At 40.2% G+C, this 18,207-nt stretch overlaps 3 protein-coding genes across 3 annotated transcripts; 2 read left to right on the top strand and 1 right to left on the bottom strand.

Annotated features, from left to right (window-relative positions):
- Positions 1–3: 3 nt before the first annotated feature.
- On the bottom strand, positions 4–3,007 carry LOC101893469 (splicing factor 3B subunit 2). The gene is made up of 5 exons (XM_005180285.4): positions 2,863–3,007; positions 1,976–2,802; positions 951–1,917; positions 647–891; positions 4–579 (listed from the first exon to the last, which is right to left on the bottom strand). Exons 1-5 carry the CDS (start codon positions 2,881–2,883, stop codon positions 213–215), a joined length of 2,427 nt encoding a protein of 808 aa, XP_005180342.2. The 5' UTR covers positions 2,884–3,007; the 3' UTR covers positions 4–212.
- A 128-nt stretch (positions 3,008–3,135) lies between these two features.
- LOC101893633 (histidine protein methyltransferase 1 homolog) lies at positions 3,136–4,857 on the top strand. Its single transcript, XM_005180286.4, is given in 5 exon segments — positions 3,136–3,315; positions 3,666–3,858; positions 3,915–4,117; positions 4,120–4,334; positions 4,397–4,857. Coding segments are annotated over 4 exon segments (921 nt in total). The 5' UTR covers positions 3,136–3,315; positions 3,666–3,781; the 3' UTR covers positions 4,823–4,857.
- Positions 4,858–13,291: 8,434 nt separating this feature from the next.
- Positions 13,292–17,999, top strand: LOC101894644 (uncharacterized). Its single transcript, XM_020035654.2, has one exon. The coding sequence runs from the start codon at positions 14,755–14,757 to the stop codon at positions 17,617–17,619; it is 2,865 nt and encodes a 954-aa protein (XP_019891213.2). The 5' UTR covers positions 13,292–14,754; the 3' UTR covers positions 17,620–17,999.
- The last annotated feature ends 208 nt before the right edge of the window (positions 18,000–18,207 follow it).

The following is an 18,207-nucleotide window of genomic DNA, read 5'->3' as shown; positions in this document are numbered from 1 at the left end:
CTATTTTTTTTTTAGTTGTTGGGAACATTGATCTTTATTTGGAAACAATGACTGTGTTCCACAGTTTCATCGCTTGTAAGGTTATTGGGATGCATTATCCGTTTCATTTTTGTATATCCATTGTTTGGGAATGGATAGAATATATTTCCACATTCTCTTTATTAATATTTAAGACTAATTGAACCGAATAACTAATGTACCTTCGTATGGATTTAAAACTTGAATTCTTTATACTTCTTGGTTGTCTTGGCTGGGTCGGCTTGTTGACGTTTGCGTTTGAATTTCTGCTGAGCAACATGTTCAGCCAACATATCTGACAAATCTTCTTTCTGTAAATGATTTTGTTGTTCACGCATTTGCTGTTCGTAGCGTTGGGCCATTGCGTCATTATCCATATCCAACTCCGAGGGATCCAAGGCCAATTCAACGGTTCCTTCTCTACCCGATGCAACAGTAGCTCTCGCTGCGGCCTGTTTTACCCCACCGACATCGTACACATGTGTCGAACCCATCATCGATGCGCCAATGCGGTCAGTACGTTTTTCAGGCAAAACATGATACAAAACTGGTGTCTCATTGCTGCATAAAAACGAATATATTTTTTTAAGTAAAATGTGCTGGTGATCCGAAAAATATGAGTACTTACTCTTCCATTTCCTGCTCAATTTTCTTTTTACGCAATTCAATATTTTCGGGCGTTTCCATTCCTGTCGGCACACTGGTGAGTCCTGATGGCGTAATCAGACCCTCAGCCGGAGTTACCAAACCACTTTCGTCGGGTTGATTTGTCATATCTTCACCGTCCTCTTCTTCTTCGTCTGAAGATTCTTCCGATTCTGATTCCAATTCTCCCCATTGATTGCGTTCAATGTCACCCTCATCAATGCCATTCTAGAATAATTGAATTATTTCTGTAAACGAATTTTTGGAAATACCTTGGTTATACTCACATCCAAATCCACAATATTTGTTCCGAAGACATCACCATATAATGGCTTGCCATTTTCGTCAACAGGTGGTTTACCCCACCCACCCGCATGGTAGCCGAATGAACAGCCTTCAGGAATGGGAGCATTCAAACCAGGTATCTTAAGATTGGGATACGAAGGAGGAGGGCCATAACGCTGCTGAGCAATTAACCATGGTGGTGGAATTTTGTGAGCATTCGGCCCAACAGGCATTCCCAGAGCTATACGCAATTCTTCAGATAAGTCTCCTGGTTTCTTTTCTTTGAGGCGTGTTTCGAATTCTTTGCCCTCGTAGTAAAGATCGCCATGAATGGTCATTTTGGGTTTAGTTTGCCACTTGAAGAAGGCATCGTGCAGCTTCTGATAGTCAATGTCAATTTTACCCATTTTTGGACGCACTCGTTCGCGCATCTTGCTCTTTAATGATTTTGCATCTTCCTTCTCTTGAAGCGATTCGCGCATTTCCATAATGCCCGTTTTTTTAATGAATGCCGGCAAATCGAATGGTGGTTTTTCAATACCCCGTTTTCCCTGAAGGTATTTTCGCTTGAAACACCAATGTCTTGGTACTTGCACCGTGTTGCGGTAAGCCTTGAGCTGCACCAACAATTTGGGATCTCTGGCAGTGACGTCATGCATTTCGACCACATCGGGTCGGGAGACCAGCTGCTTAAGTTCAGCTACACTGAGGCGCGTGAGTTTTTTCAATTTTCTCTTTGACAGCTTTTCTTTGTCTTCGATCTTATCTTCATCGGCCTCCTCTTCTTCCTCTTCCGGAACACGACTTAGAGCTTTCTTTTGATTGGAGTTTGCTTCTGCATTCTCTGCTGCTGCTTTCTCCTTTTCTGAAACCTTGGGTTTGTTTTCCAATTTGAAAATTTCAAATACTCTATAAAACTGGCGATACATGGGTGCTAAGTCAGCGATAGTAATTCTTTCAGGGACATACCTAGGAGGAAGGGTAATGTGTTACATTATTAAATATTAGATTGATTGAATGGTCTTACTCAATGGTAACATCTTCGGCGGTGGCTTCGATGTCGCCTTTGCCGTTGCTACTAGATTCAGTCTCCTTCTTTCTGTCACCGTGTTTAGACTTGGATTCCTTAGATTTTACTTCCTTCTCGGAGCTGTCCTCTTTTTGTTTTTCTTGATTATCTTCAGTATCATCTCCAACTGTTTCCGCCTCCCTAGATTTTTCTTCAACGCGTGCCTGCTCCTGTTGTCTTTTAATCTGTTTGTTCAGCTTCTTCCGCCGCTTTTTCTTTTTGTTCTTTTCTACTTTACTTAACTTGCCTGCTTTAGACGGGGCACTGCCATTTACTAGATTCTCTCCTTCATCATCAGAATCTTCTCCAGCATCTGCATAATCATTGCTTATAACGCCCCCAGAATGTCCAGCAGGTTGACCAGTATTATCAACATTGGAAAAATCCTCAGTATTCACATCGAACTCTGCTGCTCTCTGATCCTTTAAGGCTAGCACATCCTCCAATGCCTTGGGCAGTACAACTTCAGGACATTTTGCACCGTCTTTGCCATCCTGATTTGAACTCTCGCCATTCGAAGATCCGTCTCCGGAATCAGAATTACCATTCACCACCTCATTTTGATTGGTAACCGGAGGGGGCTGTTGTGGTTGCTGCTGCTGAGTTGGTGGCGGAACTTGACTGGTGTTTTGTTCTGCAGGAGGTCCTGTATTGTGCCAAGGTTGAGGAGGCGGAATCTGTTGGATATTTGGTAAAAATGTCGGTGCAGGCGGCCTCATGCCAGGCGGCAAAGGCATAAGCGGCGGTGGTGGTGCTCCATTTCCAATAGGCGGTAAATTGGCACGCTTAAAATAGCAGATATGTGAAGGACATGAAGAGCAATATACGGTATTCACGTGACTTACCTCTCCATAGGGATCTGACATATTTGATGAAAATTAAACAAATTTTCCTAGTTATAAATGCAATGTTCCCGAATATCTCTATGTCGTGGTTATTCTTCCTGTAAAAACGCCATCTAAAAGTAAATCACGGTTGTATGAATTAGTAGTAAAATATGCGAAAGATGAGAATAACAAAGAGTCGATGCTTAAGAAAGAGAAAAACTGTGCGTTTTTAATAAGTGTATTCCTTTCTCTTTCACACGTCCATTAAGGCAAGACATAAATTTGATAAAATATAAACAGAAAAGAAGACCTCCGATTAACTCTGTTGTTTACGAATGAGACAAGAGGAAAACACAATCAGCTGGAACCTTTCGCACGTGTCGGCATTCGCTGTCTTTCTGGAGCTTATCCGAGGAAATTGAACTGAAGGTTCCTTAGAGTCCGCTTACCAGAATTGTCAAGGCAGTAGACGTAAGTAGTATTTCTCAAATTATGAATTGATTCAAGATTAAAGGAGTTAGTGGTTGTTGAGAATGGTGCATGTTTCTACAAATATACTGGAGAGAGTAAGAATACAAAAGGAAGATTCGAATCTACCAGAGCTACCCAATGTACCATAGTCCTATTGGACCGCAGGAAACCTTGGCTGTTATGTACCACGGTCTGCCTGCAATCAAACGCCTTTATCTGTCCAAGCTACTATTTAACGTTCTGCATAGAATAACTGTCTGAGTTATGAAAATCTTTCAATGCCCAATAAATGATTCTGCCCTGGAAGATCTTGAAATGATCTTGATCTTGACTTTTGTCTGTTCTTGCAGCTCTTTGGAACATTCGCCATACATTGCTTTCAATAATTCCCCCTCGATGGTTTCTCCTTCAAAACATCACTTGCTTCAAAGAAGTTATTGATAAATTGTACAGGGAAACAGACATAATGTTCAAGTTTGACTTTCAAGTTGAAGCTGATGACACTCCGTTTGCTATTAAAGAAGGATTCAATGACTCAAAAAGGTAAAAAATATAATAGAATATTTATATACGATTTAACACACATACTCTTATTGCAGTCCAGCAGCGTATGTCGACAAGGAGAGCTTTAAGGAGTGGTACGAATCCGAAGAAATAAAACCGTCGAAGGAAATTTTGGAAAACATCGATGTTTGCAAGTTAAACGCTTTGAGCAAAGACTATAAGGGCGTTTCGCTATGTTATATGGTTTCAGGCTTTCTCTTGGAAGATATCAAGAATAATGCTGACGATGTTACAGATTTAAAAAGGCTGAAGAGAATCATTCGGATCTCATACCGGCGGTATATGAAGGCGGAGCCAAAATATGGGAATGCACCGAAGATCTGCTAATGTACTTTGCCGAAAATATCCCCACCCTGGAATGGAATGATAAATATGTATTGGATTTAGGCTGTGGTTCTGGACTTCTCGGCATATATGCATTCAACAATGGATCTAATGTTACTTTTCATGACTATGTATGAACAAGCAAATATTTTGTCACGGTTTTATCAAGTCCTTAACAAATTATTTCTTTCAGAACAAGGATGTACTTGAAAAGATTACAATACCAAATGTGCTTTTAAATACAAGGGAAGAATCTGATGAAAATGAGGAAGACATATATAATTTTGATAAATTAGTAGAGAAAACTCGTTATTTCTCAGGTGATTGGGAAAAATGGTGCAGTTCTCCAAAATGTGATCAATTGTATGATGTTATTGTTACCTCCGAAACTATTTATAATCCAGAGAATCAACAAAAGTTGCTAAATTGCCTACATGCTAAACTAAAAGCGGACGGAAAGATTTATGTGGCAGCTAAGACGTACTATTTTGGAGTAGGAGGAGGACTGCGTCAATTTGAGCAGTTAATTGAAAAGGACAAACGATTTACATTCAAATCGCTATGGTTATCAACGGAAGGTGTAAATAGAGAAATAATAGAATTAAGAAAAATTAATTAATACAAAATAGATGGATACATTGAAGTCTATTAGTACGTTTTTTGGAGTTTTATTTTGCATAAAGTCTTCAAAGAATGGGACAATAATGTGTCAAGTGATCGATTGAAGTCTGTTGGTTTCCGTATACTCAAATGAAATACAACGACCGTTTTTATATTAAATTAAGAATTCACAAACGTTTATTAAAATCAATTATACGAGCTTAAACTAGTACGCCTTGTCAGGTTGGCTTCGTATCTTCAACTTCGTTACATTTTAAAAATTCAGGGTTGTATCCGGGTTGCATGTAATCGTATATTTTCACATGTATGCAACAAAAGGTATCTACTACTACTTTTAACTTGACAACTCGGCCTTTCCTGACCTGAAGTCGTCCTCGGCTTCATCTTCGCTTGAAACATCCAATTCGGGGGAACATTCACACCATTTCTTCAACTTGTCGGAACTGAATACGGAACAGAATTTCCTATTCGTGATGTTTATTCCAGGAATGTCCTCTATCAGGTACCTGTCGTTGCCCAATACTCGTGCTATTATGTATGGACCTTTGTATTTAGGTTCTAACTTCCGGGATTCACCTGTCGCTGGTGGTTCATTCTGTATAAGGATCAAGTCACCTTCCACATACAATTTCGGATTCGAATGCTTGCTGTCAAATCTTTTCTTCCATCGTTCTCGTTCGCTTTTGATGTTTTCTGCGGCCATGATACGTTTTTCGTTGATGGAAATTTCTTCGTTTTGTACATCATCTTGTACAGCTGCTAACAATCGGTTTTGTATTAAGTCGGTGGGCTTGTAATCGAAAATCAACTCATTCGGACTGTAACCTGTTGTCGAATTTTTGGTTGAATTGATTGACCATTGTAAAACGTGAAGTGCCGAGTCCCAATCCTTCGGTTCTTCAGTGGTAGTTCGTAAATAAGACAGGATAAGTTGATTGACCCTCTCAACTTGTCCATTGGCTCTTGGTGTACGAACGGCATTCTTAATGTGTTGAATATTGTTTCGATCGCAATATTCCTCAAACATTTTTGACGTAAAAGCTGTCCCACGGTCCGAAATTATTCTTCGAGGTAAACCAAAGTATCCACTAACCTCATTTAAAACGTTGATGACGGGCAATGTCTTCGTATTCCTTACAGCTTTAATAACCACAAATTTCGTAAAGGAATCGGCGATTGCCACTATATGTGTATGACCATGCTTGCTTCTTATAAACGGTCCCAAGTGATCAATATGTACTTGCCTAAATGGTAGCGGTTCGACATTACTAAAATGTAGAGCTCCTTCGTGTTTACCACTTTTTGCCTTGTTGTAGCAACACTCTACACACGCTGCAATGTATTCCTTCATATATTTCCTCATGCGGGGGAACCAAAACGTTTGTTCGACTCGTGAGAGGCTTTTCTCCAACCCGTAATGGCCAATATCATCATGACAGTATTTAGCTATGCGCCATCGTATAGCCTTCGGTATGACCAATCGTAGTCCATTTTTCGTTTTCCGGTATAGTCGATGTTTTTCCAATAAGTATTCAGATTTTATCTGTTTCTCTTGCTCAGATTTCAATTCATTTCGCAGTACTCTCATAATATTCTTTATGTGGTCGTCGTTTAGCTGCATCGTGAGAATCCAATCATCGCTATCAATATTCATTATGAACCCTGCTGGTTCAATCTCCGTCTGTGGCTGATCCGGTGAACGGCTGAGAGCATCCACGTGAGCCATACGTGACCCTTGTCGGTGTACATACTCACAATCAAATTCAAGTAATTTCATCAGCCATCGTGCTACTCGAGGTTGTAATTCCTTCGTTGTCTTCACATTAGTAATTGCGGCACAATCAGTGACGATTCGGAATGGCTTTCCAAGTAAATATATACGGAAACGCTGCACCGTTTCAACCACAGCTAAAACTTCCAGCTCGTAACTGTGATATTTCGATTCCGTTTCAGAACAGTGGCGGCTAAAATAAAACACTGGTTGCCAATTACCATTACCATCGGACTGTAATAACACTCCTGCTAATCCGAGACTGCTAGCGTCCGTGTGCACCTCGTGATCTGCTTTCATATCGTAGATTGCTAAAACTGGTTCACTACACAAAATTTGGATTAAACTTCTGAATGCGTTTTCATGGTGTACGTCCCAACGAAATTTATTCTCTTCGCTCTTTCGTGTCAACATCGCAAGAGGTTTCGTAATGGCTGCATAATCCTTTACAAATTTTCGGAAGAAGTTAGTTAGGCCAAGGAATCGTCGTACTTCTGTTACATTCGTTGGTACCTTAAAATTTCTAATCGCTTTTACTTTTTCTTCTCCAGGTAAAATTCCGTCACGTGTAACTATGTGTCCCAAATAAGAAATCTTTTCGGCTAGGAACGAACATTTCGCCAATCGTAACGTGAGACCACATTTCTTAAGGATATCCAAAAATCTTTTTATTCGGTCCAGACCTTCATCGACTGTTTTACTGGGAATTATGACGTCATCCAGATACGCTAAAACTTCTCCTGGTTTCATAAAGCTTATAACTCGGTTCATCGTTGCCTGAAAAACTGCAGGTGCGTTTACCAAACCAAATGGCATCCGGTTGAATTCATAATGACCATCTGAAGTCACGAAAGCTGTGAACTTTTTCGATTCTTCCTCTACTTCAATTTGGTGGTAACCCATACGTAAGTCGAGTGTGGTGAAATAACGATTTCCGGCGAGTTGTGCAATCTGTTCATCCAGTACAGGCATAGGATGCGCTATACGTACGGTTATTCGATTCAACTGTCTATAATCTATACATAAACGGTGTTCACCATTTCTCTTCTCGACCAAAACAATTCCCGATGCATACGGAGAATTCGATTTCCTTATGATTTCGTTATCCAGTAAGTCTTTCACAATATTTGCCACAATAGGACGTTTGGCAAATGCTAGTCGATATGGCTTGCATCGTATTGGTTCTGGAGTAGTAACTTCGATTTCCATCTTCACTAAGTTACACTTACCCAATTCGCTTGACTTTTCTGAAAAACATTGTCGGTTTTCTTGAATGTTCAACTGCAACTTCTTATGCTCTTCAGATGTTAAGCCTTCGTTGATACTAATCGCATTTACGTTTTGCATCCAACACTCATCTCCTTCAATAATGGTGCGTCGACCTTTTTGGCATAAAACATCTCGACCTAAAAGAACATCATTCGGGATCATAGAATTTTCCACAACATAAAGGTTCACGTCGTAACTCGTCTCATCAATGTCAATTGGCACTTTAACCACCTTTGTGCACTCGTATTTGCCACCAGCAAAGCCATTTAAAACCATACTGCAATTTTCCGTTTCGCCAATTATCATTGCAAAACTTCGTCTGATCAGACTCCGATCACTTCCCGAATCAATAAATGCCTCAAACTCCTTGTCCTTTACTTTGACACGTTTACATAGTATTTCGTTGGACTTTACGCTGTCCCTTATATTGTTGACATTTGTGTTCAGGGTTTTTGTTGGACATTCACTTGCACCGTGTGAAGTCCGTTTGCATATCGTACATCTATTCTTCTTCTGTGGATCTGGGCAGTCTACGGCTTTGTGACCAGTATTACCACAATTAAAACATTTGAATTTATTCACTCTTTCATCGCTTTTCCTTTCTGGGGCAGTTCTATTTTCATTGCTACGTTTCGTCTTATTCGATATCGGGTTCAGCACTCTTCTTACCTCGTTATAACTACAGTATGCGTTGATGTCACTCAAAAGTTGATTACAGGTAATATACTCGTTAGATATTTTCTGCTTCAATCCTTGATCATTAATTCCGTTGACTATATGCCGTGCTATGGATGATTCATTTATATTGCCCCGTTTTCCAATAGCATACATTCTGTAATAATATTCCTGCGGCGTTTCGTCGAACTGCCGTTTTGTCTGTGCCATTCTAATGTGTACATCGGCTGCATTTACATTTTGAGGGAAATCTAAAAGAAATTTGTTAACAAACTGAGGCCAAGACAGAAATACCTCTTGCAGTGAGTCAACCCAATACTTGGCTGGGCCAGCCATTTTCTGTTGCACTGCAAATATAACTGATGCGTCGTCCCAGTTATAAGCTGTCTTCAATAATTCCACACGTCGCACGAATTGTGAAGGATTAATCGATTCTTCAGATGACGGATTAAACTCTGGCAAAAGTTGAATTATTTCCTTAACGTTCCCAAAGGGGTTGTGCTGAACATAACGTTGTGAAGGCTGCATAACTATTTCTGACTGCGGCGGCGCTGAATAGACACTTGTTGCAAATATCGGCGGTTGTAGATATGCGTTGTAGGGCTGCGTTGATTGAACATATCCATTGTTCGGCTGCGTGAACACTCCTGTCGGTGTTGCTGTTGTAAAATTCGAATGTGTCGTTATATGTGTTGGTACGTTGTAGCATGACGTCGCTACATTTTGCGTTGTATTTCGTGGAAGTTGAGCATGTCCGTGCAATGAAGGTGTAAACGTTGGTAAACCAGCAGAAGCACACGTGTGGACCGTTGGAATTGTTGACGTAGTCTGAAATGCACCAAAAGAAGTATTCGTTTGAACATACGATGGAATCGAACGTGATTCCGGTAATATTGTCACAACGTTTGCCACGTTTGGCAAGCTAGGCCGTGTGCCTTGCAGGGACATATTACCATCCGGTGTCGAAAACGTGTTCAAAGGGGATGATGCGTTGTTCGGCTCAAATTCTGATTGTCCACGTTGCTCCATAGATGAACGCAATTCAGTTACCATATCTTCCAAATGCGAAATTCGCTCCTGCATATCATGAGGAGATGCGAATCCGTGCAGCTCGCTTTCGTTGTTGACTTCAAGTCGTTCGATCAATTGCTTTTTGTTACCACTTTGAGAAACACCAATTTCTCTGCATTTCGCTTGCAACTGCTTAACCGTGCATTTGTGCAAATTCTCCATATTTTTTGTTGGTAGACGCTTCTTCCAATAAGACTTGTCGTATCCCACTTCTGAGAAAAATGTCAAGTGATCGATTGAAGTCTGTTGGTTTCCGTATACTCAAATGAAATACAACGACCGTTTTTATATTAAATTAAGAATTCACAAACGTTTATTAAAATCAATTATACGAGCTTAAACTAGTACGCCTTGTCAGGTTGGCTTCGTATCTTCAACTTCGTTACATTTTAAAAATTCAGGGTTGTATCCGGGTTGCATGTAATCGTATATTTTCACATGTATGCAACAAAAGGTATCTACTACTACTTTTAACTTGACAAATGTTTTATTGGGAATCGTTGAAGTTGCTTCGATTGTAATATAATAACGTTAATTTAAAAGCAACAAAAAATAAATTGTTCATATGCGCTAATAAGTAAGGGTGGTATTGTTGTTAAACCAATCCAGCTGTTGGTATAGTATGGACAGAGATTTTAGGTATGGAAAAATTAAATTATGTTTATGTTAGAGCATATTGCTGGGTAAACCTACTTTACAAAAATTTGTCCTATATGCTATGGAATTGGCAATTAAAATCATCTGGGTTCACTAAATCCGATAAAATGTAAAAAACTGTGTAAGTATTATCCCAAACAATGTCCATGTTTTTTATACTCTCCACCATAGTATCGAGGGTCTATTAAGTTTGTCAATCCGTTTGTAGCACCTCGAAATATACATTTTAGACCCCACAATGTGTATATATTCTTGATCAACATAAAAATCTGTGTCGATTTAGCGATGTCCTTCCGTCTGTTGAAATCACTATAGTTTCCGAACGAAATGAAGTAGATTGATAAAATTTTACTCAAATGTATATTATGTCTGCACGACTTTTGGTATTGAGAATGGGCCATGTAGGTCCACGTTTTGGTATAGCCCCATATAACGGTACCTCGGTATTTTGGTGATTTAAGCGACATTATTCACCGGAAATGTTTCAAATTTGGTATTTGAGGTTCGTAATGGATGCTACAACCTATGATAGGAGATTGTCTGTGCAGGTCCACGTCTTCGTAAAGACCCCATATAACGGTACCTCCCTATATTCGATTTTTGATTATTTTAGTTACATTACTCACCGAATTTTTTTTAAGTTTCGAATTTGAATATTGCAATGGCTTATGACAAAAGTTACCTATGCAGGTCAATTTCGTCGTATATACCCTAATATAACAGCTACATTCGGTAGTTTAACATATTTTAACAGAATGTTTAACGGATTTTATTGTTTTTTTGAAAATTGCCAAATTCGTTCCAAATGTTGGAATGTTGGTTCGGGCCGGCCGAACTTACAGCTTTTTTTTAAATGTTTTTTTTTTAAATTAAGTCTGTGTAGCGTAAGCAAGGGACCAATAATTGGTCTGTTCCAGAACTGCAAGAATGTAAAAGTTTTTACTACGATAACCGATTTTCCCTTTATGATATTGAAGAAAATTGCCAAACAAGTAGATTATTGCAGGTACTGGAACAGAGCAAGTATGTATCGTACATTTTAAAGAATTGAACGCATATACTTACATACTTATGAGTAGTTTTCCAATTTTTGCTTTATTAGCCATTATTATTGAAGTAATACAACGGTATCACTGACCCTGAATACAACAAACCTTCGTTTTGGGGTGTAACGCCAGCCTAGCATAACGTGATTGTCTTTTCCCTTCAACGTAAATTGCAATCAAAGTTTCTTCACCCAAAGGAAAAAAATCATTTACCAAAAAATTAGTGTCGTAAGCATGCAACACAACACAACTAACCTACGACAATCGCACTCCATGGAGAGGAGTTTTGTTGTTCAAAAGTGACATGATGTGGCACAACAGCAAGAAAGCGTAGCTAACTTAAGATGTTACGAATCAGTGCATTTCGGGTTGGGTGGATGGATAGATAGAAAATACAGATATATGTAGAATGTATGTATGTTTGTATCTGTATATGGGGTAATGACAGTGAGATTATCGCCGCGGACTTCAATTAATAATATGTACTATGAAAATGTATTTAAACTTCTTTTATAATATGTATTGAACAAAATATGACCCAAACTTCAAACTAGTAAAGCCTTTAGGCAAATGTAAGAAAAATAAGTGTCATAAGTGTCAGTGGCGTAAAACTTCACGGAATACAAGCAAAAACCTGGATTTCATGTTGAATTCCTTTTAAATTGAGATAAAATATACAACAATAATATCGAAATTTACGGATATTTTCTAAAATCTTTTAAAAGATCTTTATCTTTGGGCCATATAACAATTTGGCCTCCAAGATGTTAACGGAGTTGTGAAACATATTATCTTTTTCATTATATTTTTCGTAATTTAATAATCATGCCGTACTTATGAAGATAAATATTTACCTTTTAAATAATTTTTGAAATGCTCTAATTCAAATGAATAAATATTTTCCATAAATACCAAAAATGAAAAATTTATATAAACGAACAAAATACTTGCAAGTTTTAAGTCTTTTAGCCCTATTGCTACCGAGGATATATACAGGGTGAGAAAAAAACTGCAACAAAGTCAAACGCCATAATTTTTACATTTTTTAAAATTTTATTGAATGAAAGCAAAAATGTTGCAAATAGCAACAAATTTTAGAATAAGTTTAGATTTGTTCGAATTGGTTACCTTTGGCACGAATTATGAAACCGTCACACGCTGCCCGAATGTTGCTCTGCGCTATTTTGTAACTGTTTTTAGGTGCGTGCTGAGTGCGATGGTGCTGAGACCTGTTGGAATGTCCAAGGTCTACGGCACAAAATGTTTGCGTGCCCAAGGCTTTAGTATAGCCTCCAGAATATTTTCGCGATAATATTAGGCATTAATTCTGATTTCACGGTCGATTAATACGAGCGGAGAGCTACCATCGGCTGTTATGGCGGCATTCGATCAAGTAGCTTCCTTACTTTTCAAACCATTTCTGCTGATGTTGCTGTTCTTTTCCGTCCACTTCGTTGTCGTCGGGCTATGCTACCAGTGTCACGGTAACGATCGGTGGTACGAGACACAAAAAATTTATTCATATTTAAAAGCTGGAGTGCAATAACGATAGCCACTTGTGGTTTTTCAGCGTTATAGAAAAACGTGGACCTATATATACAATGTTTAGCCATTGTCAAATAATGTGGGCTTTATCATGATTTCAACATACAGACGGACATCGCCTTTCCGGGGTCTATGACGAATACGGAATGACAAACTTAATATACCCTCCTTTTCAAAGTGGAGGTTATAAAAATAAGTCACTTAAACGTAACGAAGGTCTTAGCACTGCAACTTTCAACTGTTGCCAATTTTTCCATATTTGTCGATTTTGGTTTTAGTAGGTATGGTAGATATGGAACTCACAATGTCAAATATTTGAAGTCACATCTTAAACGCTAATAAATTAATTCTGAATTTGTAATTCTACGCTAATGATAATAAAAACATTTTTAGACGAGTTTTAACATTGGACATCAACGCAACATTGTTACTTCCAAGGTTTTGGGTTGAATTCGAAATGCCACTTTGTTTCTCAACATTTCTGGTCGAATGTTGCTGGGCTTCGTTACTTCGCCTCAATTTTCCAATTGGAAAGTAAAGAAGTATCACTCATCGCTCTCTCTTCACTTGGAGTTTGTGGTTCACGTTGTGTTGCACGCATGACTGGTCGAAAATGAAGATGCGAAACGAGGCACACAGACGTTGCCTTCAGTTGGACGATGATAATTCAGTTCGTTTCGATTAGCCGTTGCCGATGGTTGGGTGTTTAAAGCCGTCGTTACTGAGCGTTTCCTAAAAAATCATAGTTTAAATACATATCTCACAAAATATCATACATATAGATGTGCATGAAGAAGAGCAAGAAGAAGCTTACATGTAAAACATACAAAAGAGAATAACAAGAATAAACAACAACAAAAACAACAACATTAAGAACAAAAAAGCAATCAAGCATATCATCATAAGCGTCATCATCATTCACTTTTCAAAAAAACAGAAAAAAAACATATCGGAGAAAACGCGTATAACGTGCAAAAATACCAGTTAACAGGAAAACAAAAAAGAGAATAAATTAAAGTGCAAAACGAAATAGCAAACCAAAAAAAAAAAGAAGGAAAACGGATACGCTTGAAAAATTCTAAAACGGATTTGGCATAAATTAAACGAAAAATTGCGTAAACCCGGAACAAGAAGAAGAGAAGCATGAAAAACGGTTGTGCGGTGTTGAAGTACGACGGTGTGCATGTGTCCGATGCCCTGCATTGGTGTGTGTCAGTGTACGGGTCCATGTGAGATTGTGAGATGCATCTACCCAATTAGAAGGGCAGGAGAAGAAGTTTTGTTGCCAATATTTAATTACCGTTACTAGGCCAATTAAATTCTGAAAATATCATTGCAACAGTAACAGCAAAGAATGATGTGAAAAGCAAAGAAGTGAAAAATAAACAACTACAACAAAATATGATTAATGGAGAAAATTTAATTTCAAAACAAATCCTCAGAGGAAAAGTGACGGAAATGCAAAACAAACCCACAACAAAAAGTTGTTAGCGCAACCTAACCTAAAAAAGGATATCACAAAAATATGCTCAAAGTTGTAAAGTAATTAAGAAAATATTCACAAATTAAGTGTAGTTTAACCCATGACAAAATGTGTACCGCAAAAACAAAAACCGTAAAGTCACAATAACGCCAACAACAACAACAATAAATTATATAACTTCTTCGAAATGTTGTCCCACGAAGAAGAAGATGTGCTTTAGAATCCATTAAAAGGAAACAATTCCAAATAAACAAAAACGACTCTTGTTGTGTAACAAAAATTAAGGAAACGGAAACACGGGTTGCTTCTCAGCCCCCGCAAAGCAAGGATAACAGGATACCAGTGCTTGCTAACGAACCCTTTTCGTTCGTTGGTTCGTTTGATGTCAATAGTCATTAAGGCGACGTACAAACATGACAAAACTTTGGAAGATGACATTTCTAATCCATTTGCTGGTCCTGCATATAACAACCCTGGTGTTTGGGGTTTCCTCCCATTCATCGCCGTCATCATCGTCGTCGTCGTCGTCCTCATTAACGTCACACTATGGACGTGCTCAAAAAATAAAACATTATGCCGGTTCCGGTACATCGTATCATTTTACGAAAGCCTTGGCTTCGTCATCAGCTGTTGGTTCTTCCTATTCTTCTTCTTCGGCTTCCGCGTCATCCTATCCCACCGATAGGGCACATCACCATCAACAGCAGCAGCAGCATCACCACTACGGCTCAAGTTCCCGCCACATAGGTGCCCGTAAACACCAACAGCAGCAACAACAACTTCCTTTAGATAACATGGCTGTCAGCAGCAGCAGCTACTCTTTTTTGGATAGTCCCACCATATCTGAGGAATATGTCGATCCGTTTCCCCAGCCCCATTTGCCCGACAACACTGTCATCGTCAACCATCAACAGATGAGCACCTGTCAAACGGTGTGCGCCTGCAAATGGAAGGGCGGCAAACAGACCGTCGAGTGCATCGATCGCGAGCTGAAGCAAATACCCGACAATATCGACCCGTCCACCCAAGTTCTGGATATGTCAGGCAACCGGCTCCAGACTATGCTCAATGAACAGTTTGTGCGCATGAATCTGTTGAATCTGCAAAAGCTGTATCTGCGTAACTGTCGCATCGAACACATTGAACCACAGACCTTTAAGGGCCTCACCAATCTTGTCGAATTGGATCTGTCTCAAAATCTCCTCTTCAGCGTTCCATCAATGGCACTCAGTTACATTTCATCGCTGAGAGACCTGACCATAGCCTCCAATCGGATACAGAAGATAGAACCGAATGCCTTTGTGGATACCCCGGCTCTGCATAAATTGGATCTGTCCCACTGCGACATTCAGACGATAGCGCCCCAGGCGTTTGAGGGGCTGGAGGGCCTTACACTGCTGCGTTTGAACGGCAACAAGCTGAGCGAATTGGTGCCAAAGACCATAGAGACCTTGAGTCGCTTGCATGGCATCGAATTACACGACAATCCCTGGATGTGCGATTGTCGTTTGCGCGATGCGAAGCTATGGCTGATGCAAAAGAACATACCCTACCCGGTGGCGCCGGTATGTGGTGGAGGACCGGAACGTGTGTTGGATCAATCGTTCGCCGATCTGAGTATTGACGACTTTGCATGCAAACCGGAAATTTTACCCTCATCCCATTATGTTGAAGCGACCATGGGAGAGAATGCATCCATTCTATGTCGAGCCAAGGCCATACCTGCTCCGGTGGTCAACTGGTACTGGAATGGACGTCTCTTAACGAATAACACAGCCTTCAGTTCCCATCAAAGACTCCACATTTTGGAGCATGGGGGATTTGAGAAGACATCTCGCTTGGTTATGACCAATGCCCAAGAAATCGACTCGAGTGAATTCTACTGTGTGGCCGAAAATCGTGCCGGCTCCTCGGAGGCCAACTTCACGTTACATGTGCGTATGCGAGCTGCTGGAATGGCCTCTTTGGGCAGTGGCCAGATTGTGGGTCTCAGTGCTGCCCTGGTCATATTGATAATCTTTGTCCTCCTGTTTGTTATGTTCCTCATGATGCGCCTTAAGCGGGAACCCTATAATGTCTCGAAAACGCCCAACAACATGGAGGTGATTACCAGCATCAACCAGCAGAATATGATCGGAAACAAAACTCAGGCGAACGGCCTGAATGGTACCATGGGTTCGGGAAATGGCAATAATGGCGATGCGAAAATCATAGCTGATGAAATGGATCTCAGCGAAAAGGACTCAGCCTCAACTCAGAGCGCCAACCCCTTGCAAAAGCCTCCGCGACTCACGGACATGAGTTATGCCACGAATGGCAGCGTCTTGTCGACTGCACCATGTTTTATTTCGCCCACAGCATCCGCAGGCAATAATCCTGACCTCATCAACGACACCAAACGTTTTGAGGGTGACGAGTTTACCGATTTGAAGATTCCCCCAATTTTGACGAAAGCCCTGAACTCGGAACTAGCCGGTCTCAGTACAAATGGCGAGTACAAACGGGCTGGAGGCTGTGACTCCCTGTATCCCTCTGGTCTGTGGGAAGACATAAGTGCGGGAGCCTGTACCACATCTTCGGCGGATGATCTGTTTTTGCGACGTTATTCTGACAAAACTCCGATAATGGATAGTACCCAGCTGTATGATTTGCACGAAACCGGCAGCAGTGCGGATAACTTTAGTAAAACTTTTCCGCGCACCTCGTTCAATCACACCTTCCCCTCGAATGATGGCAGTTGCCAGATGAACACTGAATCTACGGCCTCAACAACAACGACGAATCTTTCCAATTCCGGTTCTGCAATTATGGGGGGAATCGGTGGCTATCCCAATGATTATGGTCTGCCGGTTGTGCCTGGGGCCGAACTGCAGCTGCAGCATCACCTGCAAATGAATCCACTGCAGAAACAGCTGATGGGCGGAACCTTGGGCCGGCCAGGTGCCAGTAACCCCCTGTGTCGAGCCACCCTAACCTCAAGTAGTTACACCAGCACCACAAGCACAAGTAGTCCACCATACACCAGCCGGACACTGCCACGTCAGAGGCCTCACAACACGAGCCTCGACAGCACAACGTCCCGAACGTCTCCCATACACAACAACATAACAACAAATCACAACAACACAGCGGTCAATGCCAAAACGATACGTGTCTGGCAGAAGGGCGGTGTTCCTGTTCTTCCTCCGGTCACAGCAATAAAACGGGCCCTGATCAGCACCACAAGTCGAAATTCGCCTGACGAAGGATATCAGGAGGGCTGTGGAACAGATGTGTAAGCGCACCCAACTCTTTGAATCTCTCAAACCAAGCTTTGTTCTTCAACTTGAAAGTAGAATGCTGCTGTGGCAGCATCTCAAATGCGCCTGACTGAATTTTAGTTGCATCTACCCCCGGCCACCCTGTGCCACTACTTGTTTTTGGTCTAAGCAATAATTGTAAAATTCTTTAGGCATAAGTCAGAATGTGTGGACTGATACTGATATATGTGGGACACCAAAAACAAAACAAAAAGCGACAACAACAAAAACAAATTATGAGGAAACAATAAACCCCTCCTCTCCTCCCAAAAACAAAAAAAAAAAATGTGTAAAGATATGCAAGGTATTGCGTATTAACAGGAATGTGATAGTGTATGCGTAAATAGATAATAATTTTGTAAAGGAATAATTAAATTAATTTTTGAATGAAAGTTAAACAACAAATAAATATATAAATATGAAAATAAATTAGTTTGTGTAAAAAAAAAACAACTGTGGAAAGTGAAGATGTTTCCAAGACCCTCTTTGGGGGGGGTAAAATAAATTCCATTCCAAATTCCAGCAATTCCAGACAATGTGAGTTCAAGTGGATAATTCTAATCATTG

The sequence above is a fragment of the Musca domestica genome, unplaced genomic scaffold, assembly GCF_030504385.1.
Source record: "Musca domestica strain aabys unplaced genomic scaffold, Musca_domestica.polishedcontigs.V.1.1 57, whole genome shotgun sequence".
NCBI classification, from domain to species: domain Eukaryota; kingdom Metazoa; phylum Arthropoda; class Insecta; order Diptera; family Muscidae; genus Musca; species Musca domestica.
The sequence above is the reverse complement of the archived record's forward strand: the minus strand, read 5'-3'. Positions and strand labels throughout refer to the sequence as shown.

Coding starts and splice junctions, on each gene's coding strand:
- LOC101893469 (XM_005180285.4), bottom strand. CDS start 2,883: ATGTCAGATCCCTATGGAGAG. Junction 2,803..2,862: donor TGTCAGATCCCTATGGAGAG/GTAAGTCACGTG, acceptor TGCTATTTTAAG/CGTGCCAATTTACCGCCTAT. Junction 892..950: donor CAAATATTGTGGATTTGGAT/GTGAGTATAACC, acceptor CAATTATTCTAG/AATGGCATTGATGAGGGTGA.
- LOC101894644 (XM_020035654.2), top strand. CDS start 14,755: ATGACAAAACTTTGGAAGATGACATTTCTAATCCATTTGCTGGTCCTG.